We start from the raw sequence: 18338 nt of genomic DNA on the forward strand, positions 1-18338 counted from the left end.
CTTAGAGGATTCTTTTTTTAGTGGCATTTAAATTAATCAGCCCAAGGTGACTTGTGTGCCTTCCATTCAGGGCTCAGAGAACTTTCCATTTCTGCCAGAATGAGAGTACCAAAATGCCCTGACCTGTAGGCCTTTGTCCAAGTGGGCATAGTTAGTTCTGAGAGTTCCTTTAATGTGAGAAACTGATAATCTTGGTAAGAAGTGGTGCACTGTTGAATGTGCACTAGTTTTTATTCAGTGACAGAAAAACAGGCTGGTCCACCTGTAATTTTGCTTCTTGAGAAGTGTAAGCCTCTTCCTCAAGCTACTCCTTGTGGTTCATACCCTTATCAAGGAGAGAAAGCCTGTGTTGTTCCTTCCTGGAAGTTCCTTGTGTACGTGTGCACCTGTGTATGATTGCTTAAACCAGAATTGTCATGTACCATCTTTTTTGTAGATAGGCCACAGTCATGGCTTCATTTTCTCAGAAAACAATTGTAAGTCATTCTTTGAAAGTTTCTCCAGAAAGTAGAATTTGGCTGTAGAACATTTCTTCATGTTTTACTTATGAGGCAAACATGTAGGAGACAGTAACAAGTACAATCTTAACATCCAGCAGGGTTCTGTGAACCATTCATTCATCAGCCAGGTGTCTATTGCAGGATCCCAGCGAAGGACAGAAGCTATTATTTGTAGGGTTCTTAAACTGAGATACAATTTCATATTTTATTTCAGCAGAGTGTTGTCTTGCCTTGTCAAGTCACAGATCTTGCCCTGATCAGGCCTACATTGGTAGTAGGGTGGGGTTGGTTGTTGGGGCTCAAATCTGTAGATTGGGCCTGTTGGAGATTTTTAGACTCAATTCTCTTGGACTACTGGCTGGCCATAGTCAGGACTTCAGCTGATTCAAAACTTCCCCACATACTATTCATGCAGCTACTCTTTGAGACTGTGTACTCTTGTCTCTGTGGATCACTGTGTGATAATGCTTTTTTCCTTTTTCACTCTGAAGATCTTCCCGATGAAGTAAGGGAGCGATGGGAGACATTCTGCACGAGCTCCTTAGGAGAGACGAACAAGAGGAACACGGTAGATCTAGTAGGTTTCACAAGGTTACATCTCTGGGGGTTTTGGTTCTCTCAGCCATTGCCTATTTACTTGGAAAAATGTTCAAGACCGTCTGTTAGGCCCAGTGAATGTGCACCACAGATAAGCTTATGACTCTGTACATTAAGAGGACAGTATTCACAGCATTCTTGATTTGTCAGTCACCTCCTAGTGACCTTGCATGACAAAAAGGTACTAAAAAAGCCACCCAGGTCCACTCCAGTCCATATCAGTGTCTTGTCTCACCTGGGTCCTGCTCCCTAAGTACCTCTGGACCATCCTCTGCCTTACTCTTGTTCTGTGGCTTTGTACATTGGACCTCATGTCACTCTGAGTGCTTAGAATCCCAGACTCCTGTGGATTTTTCCCAGTGTTATGGAGTTGAGTTTATTCTCATTTTAGGATAGTTTTGGAGAAGAGGGTTGTAGATGACTCTGAACTTCAACTTTAGAATTTTAAACTGATTGGTACTTTGGGCCAGGGAATAATGGCATTGATAATTTTTTTTTTAAATTATATTGGACTTTGGAATATGTTTTTGTTTTTAAGCACATTTAAGTTTTAAGGTGAGTATTGCTTTTAGTTTTTGCAGATGAGAATGCATCTTTGGTAGCATGTGATAGCTGGTGATCAAAGTGATAGCCAGACTCAGAGTGCTGTTCAGTGCTAGCTGTTGTGGCCTTGAGTTTCTTGTAATTAGTCACTAACTAGTTAGTTATATAGCAGGAGGCAGCCCTTCACAGATAAGAGCTGCAGAGTCAGTGTGCGTCATCCTGTGTCCCTCTTCCCTAACCTTTGACTGGAGTAGTGGAGTAATGGCTTTTTATTTATATTAAAGATATGTAATTTTGTGTACATTGGTGTGAATGTGTCAGATCCCCTGGGACAGGAGTTACAGACAGTTGTGAGCTGCCATGTGGTTGCTGGGAATTGAACCCCGGTCCTCTGGAAGAGCACCCAGTGCTCTAAACCAATGAACCATCTCTCCAACCCCAAGTAATGACTTTTTAAGGTGAGGTTGATACAGAATTAGGAAGTACGAAAAGAAAAGAGATCACTGTAGAAGGGAGTTTTGTTGGAACCATGTGGTTACAGTAGGTCTGAGGGTTCTGATGTGTGTGCCATTGCCTGGCAGACAAACCCACACTCCTGTCGACGGTGCTGACCAGAAGGAAGGACAATCTTTTTATAAAAATGTTACATGGCTGGGTGGTTTGAACTTCTGTATTAGTCAGTTAGTTAAAATAATTGATGCTGGGTTTGAAACCCATCTAGTTGTTGTGAGTGGTTGGCTGCTGTGAAGAGTGGCTCTGTCCTCTGTGTTGTTGCCAGTTGGGTTCCCACATCAATCTTACTATAGGAATGCAGCCAGCATGGTATCCTTTGTTTTTTGTATCTAAAGGAGTATTTTGATTGGGACAATTTTAAAATTACCCATCTGTGATTGATCTGTTTCCATTTTGAGACAGAGTCACTGCCTAGCCTGTGATTGGTTAAAAAAAAAAAAAAAAAAAAACAAAGAAATCAGAAATATCTACTCAAAACTTGTTACTAAGCTTTTAAAAAACAAGCTTTTCCTGTGGGACACAGAAGGATCAGAAAGAAGTTCAAGGCTAGGGCTAGCAGATGACTTATATAAAGCACTTGGTGTGGGAACATAAGGGCCTGCATGCAATCCCCAGAACCTGTGTAAGAGCTGGGCATGACAGCGTATACCTGTAACCCAGCATCAGGGAAGAGTTGGGATTCCAGCAAAACAGAAACGGTGAGCTCCGAGTCATAAATCTCTGACCTCCACAGGCACCCACACATACCCACACATGCACACAGGGGGCGGGGGGGGGGGGGGAGCTGCAAGTTGTTTAGGGCCAGCCTCAGCTACTTTGCAAGATTGAGGTTTGGAGTACAAGAAACATCTCCCTCTTATTTCACCATCCTCCCTGTCCCCTCAAAAGAAAAACAATCTTAGGTAACTGTAGAAGATTCTTTGAGAGCAGTCTGTAGTAAAGGAAGGTATTATTGCTGCCCTCACTTTCCTCAGCTCCTTTGCATGCTATCAGTAGGCCAGCCAAGATTTTATAAATACTGAGTACATGGTGCAAGCAGCTCCATCTTGGTGGGCATTTCATCCATCCAACATAAGGGAAAGCTGGTGTGAGCACAATCTTTCACTCAAAGTAGACTTCCATTCTCCCTGAGATGTCATCATGCCTTAGACCACATAAGTATTCTAAGTAAGATAGTCTTGGGAGAGGCCTTCAAACAGGCAGATGGTTCCATGGGTAAAGCTTCTGCTGCCAAGCTTGACCTGAGTTTGATCCCCAGAACACACAGTAGAAACAGAGAATGACCTCCCCACAAGTTTAACTTCTACATGTGTGCCATGAATGTTCCCCCAAACACACAAAATCAATCAATTAATTAATTAAAAGGATATCAAAGCATGCTGAAGTCCTGTTGGGTTAGCCCCTCTCCCAAGAGTTTGCTGTGCTGGTGTTGGTGGGTTGGCTTAAGGTCTTTTCCATTCTTTCTTTCTTAAAGATTTTAAGGATTAGTCTAACCACCAAAGAGGTTTTAGCTATTTCCCTTCAAGTTATTTCCCTCCCCAGAATATATTCAGTTTATTTTGGTAGGGTTAGGGGGCAGCAGCCTACTGTACAATACTGCTATAAATATAATTTGGTAAATACCAGAGACCTTGTTTATCCTTGCAAAAGTGACAATGCCTAGGAATGTAGTATGGTCTTAGTAACAGCACATTCACCAGTGGGATTGTCAGTTGGGTAATAGATTGAGTGTCAAGTACGTGACTAGATCTGCTACCTTACTTTGTTGCTTTTAAGTGGCTCAGATGCTTCTCTGCAATGTTGAGGAGTATTCATAGCTTGAGTTACTATGTTGGTATGTTTCTTTGCTGTTTGTATTTTAATGTTTACATAAGGATAGCTTCTACCACACTTGGCATAACCCCCCCCCCCCCATGTCAACATAAGCTGTGTGGCAGCTGTGTGGCTTCTACTGCAGCTTTCTAACTTGGCTCCAAGATGGAGGGATCTCCAGTCTTTCAACACTTTCATTTGGAATGCAGCCAAAATATGTGTGCAGTTGGTTCTTGCGCTGCTGCTGTTCATATGAGGGAGCTGGGTTGTTGGTTAGTTTTGTTTTTACAGTATCTCACTTCATACCCCAGGCTAGCCTCAAACTCTGATCCTTCTGTCTCAGCCTCTCAAATGTTTGTATTATAAGCATGCCCCACCACACCCAAATCTAAGATTAAACCCATCTCTAAGATTTGGTGTTTTAGTTAAATACAAAGAGCTCTGAATTTTGACTCAACCTCCAAACTAAAAATTGGCAAGGACTAAAATAAAAATGGAAACTATAAAATGTTTTGTACTAACTTTGGGAAGTTGAATTTGTCTCAGCCTTTGCTTATCCTTCCAACAAAGAGAGTATTGTAGAAGCACTGCTATTTGTTTCCCAGCATTGACAGACAGGACCTAGAGGTAGTATGGAGTGATAGGCCCACACTTGTGCGATTTCTTGTCCATGTAGCTAGCTAGGGTAAAAGCAAGAAGAATGTCCCCAGCCCTGGAGCTGGCAGGTACTGAGAGTCCCCAGAAAGGAACTTATGGTGGCACCTCTTATTGATGAGCTGCACACTCAGCTGTCTCCTCAGACTTTCTCTGGAGTATCAGTGAACTGGTCACTCCATTATTTGTTCTCTTAACACAGTAGCAATGCTGACTGGTATTATGGAAGAGTGTGCTACCTTGGTAGCTGCCTTTTCATACCTGCATCTAATGTAATCTCACATTCCCACCTTGGCAAGAGTGGTGTCATTTAGTGACTTGCTAGTGTTGGTTATTGAGCAGACATTCAAGTGCCTGCAATGCCAGTCATAGAGTATACTACTAGTACTTACCAAGCAGGGGAGAAACAGAAGCTTGCTAAGTAGGGCTTTGTCAAATAGCCTGTTCTGTGGTATAGTGCTGAGGAGGTAGCGTCAGGGAGCAAGTTGGGAAGTTCTGGATATAGGTTGTCAAAAGCCTGGTGAGATAGCTCAGCAAGCAAGAAAGCCTGGAGACCTGAGTTCCATCTCTAGAACCCATGTAAATATGGAAGGACAGAATTGACTAAACAGTTGTCCTCTGGTCTCTATGTGTTCTGGCACTTGTAACACAAACACACACACACACACACACACACACACACACACACACACACACACACACACACACACAGTGTATTTTTTTAAAATAATTTATTATTATTTCATATACTTTAGTGTTTTGCCTGCATGTATATCTGCGTAAAGGATCAGATCTTGGAGTTACAGTTGTGAGCTTCCATGTGGATGCTGGGAATTGAACCTGGCTCCTCTGGAAGAACAGTCAGTGCTATTAACTGCTAAGCCATCTCTCCAGTCTCTCCCCCCCCCCCCAATAAATTTTTTTAAAAACTGCTCAGGGAAAACTTCATTACTGATAAGGTAGTATAGCCAAAGAGAGGAAAGCAAACTGCAAAGACCTCAGCGGAGGGGCTGCAAGTGTGTGCAGTGAGTGGGTACAGAGTCTGCTGTGGCTATTGTGTCAGAGCAGATAAGGGTGGAAGTAAAGACAGAGGCAGACATGAGGCCTTAGTTTTGTATTTGAGATTTGAAACTACCAAGTTTAGAAGTAAAAAGTGACTTAATCCCATGTACAGTTTTGAAGATCTCTGTGGCTTGTGGGCTGAGCACAGACTGCAGGGCAAGATGCCTCTCTGGTATTATTCATTAGCCCACTCACTAGCTGGTGGCAGGTTTGGTGAGGAGTAGTAGGGTTTCTTTACATTGTGAGGGTGGCTAGGCAGCTGTGAATAAGATAGAAAATAGCCAAGGTTTTAGCTGAAGAGTAACGGTGGCATTTCTGAGCTTCTGGTGCCTCAGAAGGGCTGTGTGTTATAGATCAGAAACTCAGACTGCACATAGCTGGTGATGAATGGGTTGGGATTCTGATCCCCTTTGAGGCAATCCTCTCTTTAGCTTGCTTCATTCATTCTTTCAGATTCTTATGATGTGGATGTCCTCAGTCACACCCTCCATTAACACACAGCTGAAGATCTGCCTGCACTGTGCTGTTAGTAATCATAATTAGTTAAAACTATCTTTAGAGAAAACATTGTAAACTGAGTGTAACACACCCCAATAATGTTAGTTGAGTCAGAAGAATCCTGAGTTCAGAGCCTGCCTAGCCTAAGTAATGAGACCCCAACTCCAAAGTGGGGACATTATAAACACTCCCCTGGAGGGAAGTGCTTCACAGCAACAGTTTAGCAACCAAGTGTAAAGGAGCTATATATCTGGTCCTTCCTAGTTGCTCCACAAAAGTTTCCTCCTCATTTAATGGTATGATTAACTCTGGTTTTTATGAGGGGAAAAACCTGTGCCAGTGGTTTCTAGCCTTTCTAATGCTGTCACCCTTTAATATAGTTCCTCATGTTGTGGTGAGCCCTAGCCATAAAATTATTTGTTGCTACTTAATAATTGTAAATTTACTACTGTTATTGTAATGTAAATATCTGTGGCCTCAAAGGGGTTGCAACCTACAGGTTGAGAACCACTGACCTATGGTTTTCTTTGTACCCCAGGAGCAGCCAGGTTTCTTCTGTCTTCGTTCAGGCGAACTAACTTTTGGTTTTTGGTTTCATTATTTGAGACAGGGTTTCCCTGTGTCCTGGCTGTCCGGTAATTCACTCTGTAGACCAGGCTGGCCTCAAACTTAGAGATCTGCCTCCCTTTGCCTCCTGAGTGCTGGGATTAAAGGCATGTGACACCACTGCCCAGCTCAGGCCAGCTAACTTTAAATCGTCCTGTTTCTGTACCTTATACTCTGGTATACAATATACATTGGCTTAGCATGATGTGAATTGATTTACTAATGCCAGGCTATGAAGCACAGCAATTGGCAGAGGAACACTTATGTATTACCTCGACCCAAAACACTTGTACTAAAAGCATAGAAGAGCAGGCATGGGTCACATGGGTACTTGAGAGGCTGAGTGAAGCTGATACAGAAGCAAGCCAAAGCTACATAGCAAACTAATATAAAGAATTGTAGAGAGTTCATTATAAGTTTACCTTCAGAAATATAACAATTCTCAAAGAATTTCCCTGACTGTTCATTGTCATAGGTGCTAACAGTGAGGGCTGTACTAGATCAGTGCTTACCTTGACCTCTGACAGCACATTTCTGATTAACAAGCATCACTTGGCCATGAATGGTGAGCAGTTCATGTTGGAGTTTTTCTTAGTTACTGAGAGTTGACCTCCTCTCTGTGGGGCAAGGAGGTCCCATTTTTAGAGGGTCTTTTACTGGTCAGGGACCTTTCACTTAAGAACCATTGTCCAGTGTCTTTCTTGGCATAGGCAGGAAAGTCAAGACTGAAGTGAAATGGTTATCTACAAGACTAACCTTTATAGTGGCTCTTGAGTGATCCCTAGGGTAGTGTTTTACCCCACAGGTCTAACACATACATATTATTTTTGTTCTTTTGCCCTGCACTATTACTTCTGCCTTCCCCTTTGAATGGAGTAATTAATCCTTCCTATGTGATTCCTGGGGATACTAGTCCTGAAGAGTGGAACCACCAGCCAGCTGGGTGTGTAGCCAGAGAGTGGACTCTACATTGACTGGGTGTGCTTGACAACCTAACTGTTATTTCTGGGTTGTTTTTTGTTGTTGTTTTGTTTTGTTTTTCTTCTTTCTTTCTTTCTTTCTTTCTTTCTTTCTTTCTTTTAGTACATTGAAACAAAAACTGAATGTGATATTTTTTCCATTAAATGATGCTGATACAAATGTCCACCACTTTTCTATGTTAAATAGTTTTTTACATTTTTATGCATATAGGTTACAACCTGCCATATTCATTCATCCAGTGATGATGAAATTGACTTTAAAGACACGGGTTTCTCACAGGATTCCTCTTTGCAGCAAGTGAGTCACACCTAAAGCTTTGCTATTTATTTTTATCTTCGATGCATAGTTTAGCTGCCCTTGGGAATCAACATCTGTCACTGTGTTAGAATGTGGTTTGGGATCGATACTAATTAGGCAAAAATGATTGAAACAGGGAGAGTTGGGGATTTGCCAGGTGGGCTTATACTGTTGTGTTCCTGGGTAACAGCGAGGAATGATGGATGTTGGTGAGGACTGCATGAAGCAAGTAGTCAGCAGGTCACCTCACATGCTCATTCTGCAGTCCTTAATGGCAGTGCATTGTTACTTAGACTCATGGCAGAAATAAGAGTTAAACATGTGAGTAAACTTTGTGCAATGCCTCTGAACCATATGGTCTATCTAGATAATCCTTTCTCAGTGTGGTTTAATTGTGTTGCATGGCATCTAAATGAAGTTTTAGTTGGAATCATTCTTGCCACTCCTGCCCCCAACTGGTCTTCATGTGGTAACTGCATTTAATTTTTTTCTGGACAAAACAGGAGATCGTTACTAATGTGTACTAACTTATCATACTTTGGTCATTCTTAGAAAACTCACAGTTGATTTTATGTTTCTACTGAGGATTGAGTTTGAATGTTTAGAATAGAAGCAGATGGCCAGCTGTTCATGGGGGAAAGCTGTCCTCAGCTATTCTGGTCCAGGCATCGGTGTGACAATAGGATTAAGGAAACACTGCCACACTATACTGGATGGGTCTTGGCTTCTTTCTCAGTCTCAGCAACACTTTTTACTGGGGTCACTGTGAAGCTTCTGATTCTCTTGCGTGGCTGTCTTCTGCTTCCAAGTTGCATGCCCATCACATTCCAGTATTGCAACTGAGCGGTTGTTTGCTTTTGATGCTGAGGAAGTTTTAGCCTTTCCCAGTTAGACATGAGATGAAAGTTTAGTACTTGCTGGATCGAATGTGAACTGTCAAGGTGGTCATGTATGTTAAAATCTAGTTTTAAGAAAAAAGATGCCTGGGGCAGTGAGGTGGCTCGGCCATTGAGATGCTTCTGAGCTGTAGATCTGAGTTTGATCCCCAGAACCCACATGGTGGAAGGAGAGAACTGAACTGACTTCCTAAATTCCAAGGACTTTGACCTCCATATGCACACACACTAAATAAATTAATTTTAAAAAATATATAAAGAGAAAAAGGCATTTAATACCTTCCTGTTGGTAAACTTTGTCACACATTCCCTCCTCTCACTGCTGTAAATCAAACTGAAGATTTGTATATGCCTAAACTTACAGCAACTGATCTAATCTAGACATTATTTTTAGGCATCTAGAAAATGCCTCATTTAACATGATAACCTGGCTCTACTGCCATGTCTGCTTTTGGGTATTTTTTCATATTCAGTCCAGTGACAATACTGATTTCCAGGACCTTAGCTTAGGGCTCCAGACTCTGCCTGTAACCTCTATATGTAGGGAGTAATTACTAATTCTGATCAACATGCTTGCAGGGGCTCTTTTTTGCACACTTACACTATAAACCAATCATGAACTGTTTTGAAATGAATCTGATCCAAAACATGTTTCTGGAGAAAGATGATCTGAGGTAACAGTGTCGTGATAGCCTCCACTGTCAGCAGAATGTCAATTTATAGATAGCTATTTGTTAATTTGTCATTCCTGCTTAAAATTGGGCTTCCTACTCAGAGCCCCTGAGGGTGCAGAATACAGGACAGTTATTAACAAGGTAACCCTGTCACACACGTGGCCCTGAACAGTGAGCCAGTGCCTTGTGATGTGTGTGCCTCTGCCAGTTTTATTTTATTCTAGTACTTTCTGGATTCCTAATGTCCCCCAAACTTTGCTTCCCAGAGGTGTGGAGGGAATGAGCTCGTCCCCTTTACTGGGTGGATAGGTGTCAAAAGTAAGCTGACACCTCTAGCACCTCACATCACAATCAGGCTTGGAACAAGTCAGATTGCGTTCAAAGCAGGTTCAGTGTTCATGGTGACAGTACTGTTAGATACCTGCCCCTACTCTCTCCAGGTGACAGTACTCGACAGTGCTCCTAAATGTTAGTATAGCCATGTGTGTTGCTTCCTAGGTTGGGACATATGAATTTTCAGCACCCTTCGGTAGTAGTGTAGAAAGCCGATACAAACAGGAAGTTCTTTCATTTTTCTTAGAAGCTGTGCTAGCCCAAGAACAGTGGAGGACTCTCTTATCCCAGTTTCTGTCTTATCCCAGTAGCTCTGTCTATGTGCATAGGGCTAGCAAATAAAAGTACATGTGGGTATATGTGAATGTGTCTGCATGTGTATATGTATGTACATGTATGTATGCATACATTGCAGTGTATTTATTGGTGAAGTTATACATACATACACATACACACACACACACACACACACACACACACACACACAATCTGGGACTGGGATGGACCCTTGCCTTGCTCTGCAATTCTAGTGTAGATAAGTAGGCAGTCTATCTTGGGTTGCTTGCTCAACAGATGACCTCATTTGTTTTTCACACACTGGGAAGTATTGAGCATCCTCTTTGCCTCTTAAGCGATAAGGTTCCACGTCAAAGGACTTGATCTTCTTTTGCTGAAGTGGCTGTGAAGGCTGCTTTTTCTGTTTTCCTTTTGTTTCCCAGAGCACTAGAACTTTTTCCTTTTCTTCTGCTCTAATCAACTTCCCATGACTGCTTCAGTTGCACTCTAGCCCTTACCCAGTACAGTCCTACCACACCACCTCTTTGGGTACCCTGTGAATGCCTATCTGCCAACTGCCCACTGTCTCCGTAAGCTCATGTCATGCCATCTCTGTGAGCCTGATGGGGGAGGGTGTTATCTTGCTTAAGAGGAAAGTGAGGGTTGGGTTGGTTAGATTTTCCTTGTTTTTATTTTGTTTTCATACCTAAACAAAATATAATTTCCAAAGCCAAACATGAAGTTTATCTTTGAATTACATACAATTTGGATTATCCATGCCATAATTCCCTGCTATGAGAGTTAGTGTGGTCAAAATGAATGATAGAGGTATTTCGGCATTGCAGGGTAGAGGGTATGGGCCCTGCTGAGGTAAGGACCAAGGAGAAATCTATCAACCAATTACACCTGCCTCCTTTGCAACTATTGGCCTCAAAAGCCCTCATTAGCAAGTGTTTTGCATGGGTTCCATTGTTCTGTTCTGTCCTTGACCACATGTCGTGCTCACAGGGAGGTCCTGTGGTCCTGTATTCATCATCTGGTTGAGAGTGGGGAGGTGAGGCTGCACTTGTTCTCTTTGTGTAGTGAGGGTATGTTTCCTGATGGTAGTAAACTGTCACCACTTGGGTGTTGTCCACTATAACACTCCCCCATTTTCCAACTGGGAAGACTCACCTGAGCCTGATGGAATTAGAATTGGCTCCTCTTTAGACCTTGTAGTACCCCAGGGTTTTCTGAACAGTTTCTGATGAGGTTGAAGCTTCCTGCTCTGTCCTCAGGTAGGTTGTGTAGACATATTCCTTATCTCAGACTGTTCCCAGCTTCCAAGACTTAGGCCAGCATTTCATTTGTAGCACCATGATTATGTTCATCAGTCTTTCTTCCTTTGATGTTATTTTTGCTATGGTTGGTGGGAGTGGGGATATAGTTGGGGCTTGCAGCGGGTGGGAAGTTGGGGTCGTGTGTTATAGTTTAGGATACTGTTGGTTGTGTCTGGAGATGATGGTGTTTTGATAATTTCAGACTTGCATGTCTCACCTCTTCACACTAAGGTTAACCCAGTTTTCTGTCCAAAGACTATTTATAGAAGTAATCATTTTTTAGTGTGATCCCTTAAGTATTTCCTAATGATGAATAATGGAGAAATTTGTGTATCACATTTTAAAAATTCCCCCTTTTGGGGTAAAATGTGTCTGAAATTATTTGATTTTTCTTTTTTTAAAGAAAAAAAACACCAACTTTTAAAGCCACACAGCTGTGTGAATTAAAGTGGTTTCTGGAACACAAATGGGCAAATAATGTATAGAATGTCATTAGAATCATGATGTCACTGTCACTGGTCCTGGGATTGCCAGGCCTTTTCTGATTATCAGATGCAACAAATGACGTCCAATTTTATTGACCAGTTTGGCTTCAACGATGAGAAGTTTGCAGATCAAGACGACATTGGCAAGTGAGTATATTTTCCTGTTTCCTTAATGACCTCTCACACATGCTTTTTGTGAGCCATGATTCTCCTGGCTTCTTGGATTCTGTAACATTTCTGAGTTAGGAGGTACCACCTGTTGTTTACTTGCAGCCAAGAGCCACACTCCTAAGGGGGTGGTGGTGGTGGGGGGTGATCTTTGTTTTTGAGCTAAGTGCCACTGTGTTGTCCCCTGTTGGTGTTGAACAACTTCTCCTACCTCAATTTCCCTAAGCATCTGGTACTATATACACCTGCTGTTGCCCTCAACTTACCGTTTTTTATAAAGACCCCAGCCACCATTCTGCCCTTTTCAGTGTATGTAATGCATTACTGTAAGCAGTTCAGTAATTCCTTCCCATGTTTGCTACCTGGTCAGAGGTCAGACTGTATAGCATGTTGTTGAGTACTGTATTCCTGCAGATGATCAGGGCTGTGAGACCAACCCTACTTACATGTGCTGTCTGCTCAAGGGAAGTCCCTGTAAGGATGTTTGGGTTGTTTTGCAAGAGCCAAGCATTCTCACCATTGTTCTGCAGTCAGGGTCAAAGGCAGAGAAGCAAAACTGTGGCAGCAGACCAGTGAAAGGAAATATACAGGAGCTTGGCAGAACTGAGAGCCAGCATCTAGCATCCTGCCTGGGAAGGAGAACACATCCTATCATGAGGATCGTGGATTATAGAGAACAGGGGTGAAAGGAAAATTTAAGCCACTGTGATTAGATCTCAGGTGGTGATTCTCATTGAGTCCACTGTGGCACCAAAATAGTAGTTTGTAATAGTTGTTGGACTTCAGCCAATATAGGCTATGTTATTACACATTTGAGTTTGCAGTCTGGGAAGCTAAAGTCTTTTTTATATTTATAGCATGCTGCATGAATGTCCTATGCTGGCACTGTGGAGCAGAGGCTCTACTGCAAACAGCAGCCACTGAGCAACCAGATGCCTTGCATATTGGCTCATTTCTGTCCAGAAAGAACAAGAACACTGTACAAGGCATTAATGTGTTAACAATGTTAACAATCTATGAAGAATCAGAACACACACATGTAGTTAGAAGTTTTTCTCTATCTAGTCTGGTCCCACTGGACCAGTTTCTCTCCTACCCACTGAGTCCTTGCTGCTACTTAGGAGATAATCACCCAGGGGCTAATATTAAGTTGTAATTATTTGGCCAATGGCTCAGGATTATTACTGGCTAGTTCTCTCTTATAAATTAACCCGTTTCTATTTATATTGCCACGAGGCTGTGTCTTAACTGCTAACACTCCAACATATTACTTCTTCGGTGGATACATGGCATCTCCCTCACTCTGCCTTCTTTCTCCCCGTAACTCTGTTTGGATTTCCTGCCTAACTATATTTTACCTGGCCATTGGTCAAAACAGCTTTATTCATCAACCAATAAAAGCAACACATTCGCAGCATATAGAGAGACATTCCATATCACACACACACAAAACCCACTTAATATCTTGGATTTTCCCATCTGGATTCTTTTAAGTGTTACTAGTTCAGAATTGACATTCTCTTTTAGAACACAGTGCTTGGGTTGGTGACTGGTTAGAACTGAGCTTTGAAGATTGATGACATTGTCCCACCAATAACAATCATGCAGCTCATCGTGACTGCATTTATTCCTCAGTATCATGGTGGCAGGATGGCTGGGTTGCCTTGTGTTTCATGTTTGAATTGGTCCTAGTACCTGACAGTGCTCTTGGGCTTTTGCATATTTGGGCTTTGTTGTTAGGAATACTTTTTCTTGATTTTCTTGATGTGGTTCCTAGAACCATAGTTGGCACAGAAGTTAGAAATGCATTGTTGAAAGGCTATTTTAGGGGCCTCACAGCCTGATCTCAACAGGCTCCCATCCCAGTTGTCCTCTATTCATTCATTAGTACCAGGGAGGGCACCATTGAATACAGAAAGGTGGGTGTGTATATTACTGATGGAGAGTACAATGATAATAAAAGTACTTGGAATTTTGAGAATTTCACAGCACTGTTTATAGCCACCTATGGATGATTAACAATTTTTATGCTTTCTTTACAGTGTTTCTTTTGATCGGGTGTCAGACATCAACTTTACTCTCAATACAAATGAAAGTGTGAGTATAACAGTTGCCTGTTGTAAGTGATATGCCACTGGAGAAGTGGAGAACTGATGGGTTTTGCTGGAAGCTGTCTGTGGTTGCCCTGTGCTCAAGGCTCCTTTGCCACCTGGGATCCCTCATCCCAGGTGTGTTAATGAGTGTCATCTGGTCATGATGTCTGCCTGGACCTGCAAGCAGGAGTTGCAACCCGTGACTAGGCTAATAGGACTCTGGTCACTTGGTGATTGCACCATAAACATTTGGCCTTGGTTTTTAATCTCTGTTGCAGGAAAAGAACATAGATTAAATCAGTATCAGTCTCTCTGCCAGGCTTCTCTATAAACAAGACACTTGTGACATTTTAATGGTGCTGTCTTGATTTAGGTTGAGTATACTAAATAAAGATACTTTTATTTGCTGTGAAACAACTCCTCAGGTTATAGCAGCTCCTCATGGCTTCTTGAGCTGGTAACAGCAGGCAGGCCCCAGGTCTTTTCCTTGTTGGTCATATTGAAGACTTATCTCTGGAGCAGAGAGGAAGCTCAGAATGAAATGGATGGTCCCATGAGGTACAAGAGAACTCATGAGGAGAATATATTCAGGCCTTTTTACATGCTAGTTTAAAGTCTAGTCTTTCTTGGAAATTTTTTTGTTATTTACATAGATGCTAACATTTTATGTTTACGCTTTATTTGGGTATATGTGATGGTCACCATTTTTAAAAAAGCAAATGGAAAAAATAATTTCACTGGTAATTTGAGAGAGAAAACAGTTCTGACTTTAGTTGTGTTTCCTCTTTTGCTCATTTTTTTTCTGTAGGGAAATATTGCCCTGTTTGAAGCATGTTGTAAAGAACGGATACAGCAGTTTGATGATGGCGGCTCTGATGAGGAGGATATCTGGGAGGAGAAGCACATTGCCTTTACTCCAGAATCCCAGAGGAGGTCCAGGTGAGCCAGAGCTTCTCATAGCATGAGACTTGCACATAGCATCACCAAGGTGGGCTGGATCCGAGGCTAGTTCTTTGTTCTGTCAGGAGGAATGCTCTTAAGAATGGACAGAGGACTGGAGAAGATGACCCAGTGGTTAGAGTACAGAACACCTCAGGTCCATTCCCAGTACCCACATGACAGCTCATAGCTACCTGTAACTCCAGTTCCAAGGGATCCTTCGCCCTCTCTGGCCTCTGTGGGCACAGAAGTGATGCACAGACATACATGTAAGCAAAACATCCATACACATTAAGTAAATAGACAAGCAAAAAATAATAAGAGGGGATGGGCCAGCTCCGTCTGTTTTTTCAGCAACTTGGCAGGTAAAGCCACCCTAAAACTCTTTACATAGGAAGTATGGAATATGATCCCCCTCCTCCTTTTTTTCTTTTAATCTGGTTCTGCTTTGCAGGTAACTTAGTGAAGAAATTTTGTTTGTTTAGTTTGTGCATGTGTGTGTTTGCACATGCATTCCTTAGCACATGCATGTGTACAAGTCAGAGGCATCTTGCAGGAATCAGTTTTTTCCTTTGAGCATGTGGGTCCTGGGATCAAATTCAGTTCATCAGGCTTGACAGGAAGCACTTTTACCCACTGAACCATCTCTGTTCAGCAAGTAATGTCTAGCTAATTAGCCGCATGCATGCTCACGTGCTCTCACCCCTACCTTTACCCCTACCCGTACATCCCTCACTAAGAAGTAAAGGAGATGAGTTCATTAAGAGGACATAACAGTTTTAAACTGGTTTTGTACCTAATGACACAGCTTCAAATTCAACAGACAGAAATGGATAGAATTGCAAAGCATAGTAAGCAAATTGAATTAGAGGCAGATCTTTCAGCACCCCCTCTTGGCAATTAATGAAATAGGCAAAATTCATATGGCTGCTAAGTAAACTGCTTGAACCACACCATCTTCTAGCATGTACTACCTGCACATTTATAAAGTATGCATTCTATCCAGCAAAAGAACACAAGAAAAGACCACATTCAGGCCATAAAACAAGTCTGAGAAAATTCTGAACACATTTGCTGCTAATCTTTTGATAGAAGAGTTAGATTGGAAATCAGTAGTAAGTCTCTTAGGAACTGGGTGTGGAGGCACATGCCTTACCTCAGCACTTGGGAGCTAGTGCACAGTTGTGAGTGAGCTCTAGGCTAGCCCTCAGCTACATAGTGAAACTGAGGGAAAGGGCAGGAAAAGGAACTTCATGGTTTTTCAAATGGAAGGAAAATAAAATGCCAGTGTAGGGCTGGAGGTATGGCTCAGTGATTAAGAGCACCCATTGCTCTTCCAGAGGACCTGAGTTCAATTCCCAGCAACCACATGGTGGCTCACAGCCATCCCTTATGAGATCTGGTGCCCTCTTCTGGTGTGCAGATATACATGGAAGCAGAATGTTGTATACATAATAAATAAATAAAATCTTTAAAAATAAATAAATAGGGCTGGAGAGATTGGCTCAGAGGTTAAGAGCGCTGACTGCTCTTCCAGAGGTCCTGAGTTCAATTCCCAGCAACCACATGGTGGTTCACAACCATCTGTTATGGGATCTGGTGCAGATATACATGGAAGCAGAATATTGCATACATAATAGATAAATAAAATCTTTAAAATAAATAAATATATAAATAATAAAATGCCAGTGTAGCAGAATGTGGGAAATAACTAGTTATATTATATTTAAAGCACCTCACACCTGTGGCCGTGGCTTATACATTAAGAAAATAGAAAATGAGCAGATTAAAGCCAAATAAGTAGTGTAAAGATTAGAGTACAATCTGAATTACAGAACAAAAACAACAGAGGAAACTAGTGAAATAGAAGTTGCTCTTCGAGAAGATCATTGTAGTAAGCTTCTAAATGAACAAGAGAAGGTATAAGCTAATGGCAGGAATGAGTGTTGATGTCACTAGAGGTTGGACAGACATTAAAAAGATGATTGGAAGTGATGAGATAATGAACAGCCTAAATGCCAATGACAACCTACATAATCTTTGAATGACATGAAGAACTGTAATTAAGAAAAAGGTTGGGTATACTGTAGCATGAACAGTGCTGTATTTATTAGGCTTGAGTTTATATTCTAAAGCTTCTCATCAGGCAAGCCTATTAGCACTCACCTGTAAGATCAATGCTTAGGGAGACAGAGACAAAAAGATGAGAAATTCTAGAAGTCTGGGTCCAAATGACTTCACTGATGTGTCAAAGTATTTCAGAAAGAAATAGCAACTCCTAGGATATTGAAATGAAAGGCTGTTACCCCTCTAATTCTAACACCACACAATTGTTTCTGACTACAAAAATTTGACTTGTTCATATTACAGAGAAGAAAACTGGGTTGTAGCTGTTATGAGCAGATATGCAGAAACCCCTTTAAAAGTTGTAGCAGGCCAGCTGTGGTGTCACATACCTGTAGTTTAGTGCTCACCCTGTAGCAGAGGGATATAAATTTTGAGACCACTCTGAGCTGTGGTCAGACCACTCTGAGACCACATAATGAGACTGTGGCCTAAAAACTGTTTTTAAGGCAGATCAAATACAGTAACACAGAAAAGGGACCAAGAGTTCATTCCAAGATTGCAGAATTGCTTGAACCTCTTCAAGTATTTACATCCATTCTTTTTGGTTTTTTTCAAGACAGGATTTCTCTGTCTTTGGAGGCCAGGCTGGTCTCGAACTCAAGGAGATCTGCCTGCCTCTGCCTCCCAAGTGCTGGGATTAAAGGCATGTGCCACCACCACCCAGCTCACATTCATTCTTAAATTTAAAACATCTCCACACATTGGAAGTAGAAAGGAATTTTTCACCTTTACTAAATGTATTGATGAAATTATAGAGTTGAGTAACTTCGTGTGGAGATTGGGAGCTCACAAACATGTTTGATGAGTAGCTTCTGTTCGGTATTATACCAGACTGCTAGATATTTCAGTTAGAAAAGATAAAAGATAGCAGATCATAAAAGAAGGAATTGAACATTTCTTAGACAGCATCAAAAATGTAGAAAGTTTGCTTGGATATAGGGAAGCAAAGTCTCACAGTGCATGAT

General features: G+C 41.8%; 1 protein-coding gene across 14 annotated transcripts in view; it reads left to right on the forward strand.

Annotated features, from left to right (window-relative positions):
- Ppp6r3 (protein phosphatase 6 regulatory subunit 3) overlaps positions 1-18338 on the forward strand; it is a 115355-nt gene that overhangs the window by 80974 nt on the left and 16043 nt on the right. For 4 of the 14 annotated variants that reach the window (XM_027408775.2, XM_027408771.2, XM_027408772.2 and 1 more), the window contains 5 exons: positions 992-1077; positions 7977-8063; positions 12096-12193; positions 14257-14311; positions 15116-15246. In XM_027408775.2, the coding sequence (XP_027264576.1) occupies positions 992-1077; positions 7977-8063; positions 12096-12193; positions 14257-14311; positions 15116-15246 (457 nt within the window). The remainder of the gene's footprint in view (positions 1-991; positions 1078-7976; positions 8064-12095; positions 12194-14256; positions 14312-15115; positions 15247-18338) is intronic. The other 10 variants (XM_027408777.2, XM_027408774.2, XM_027408779.2 and 7 more) reach the window with 5 other exon arrangements.

Source organism: Cricetulus griseus, chromosome 3 (genome assembly GCF_003668045.3).
Source record: "Cricetulus griseus strain 17A/GY chromosome 3, alternate assembly CriGri-PICRH-1.0, whole genome shotgun sequence".
Taxonomy (NCBI): domain Eukaryota; kingdom Metazoa; phylum Chordata; class Mammalia; order Rodentia; family Cricetidae; genus Cricetulus; species Cricetulus griseus.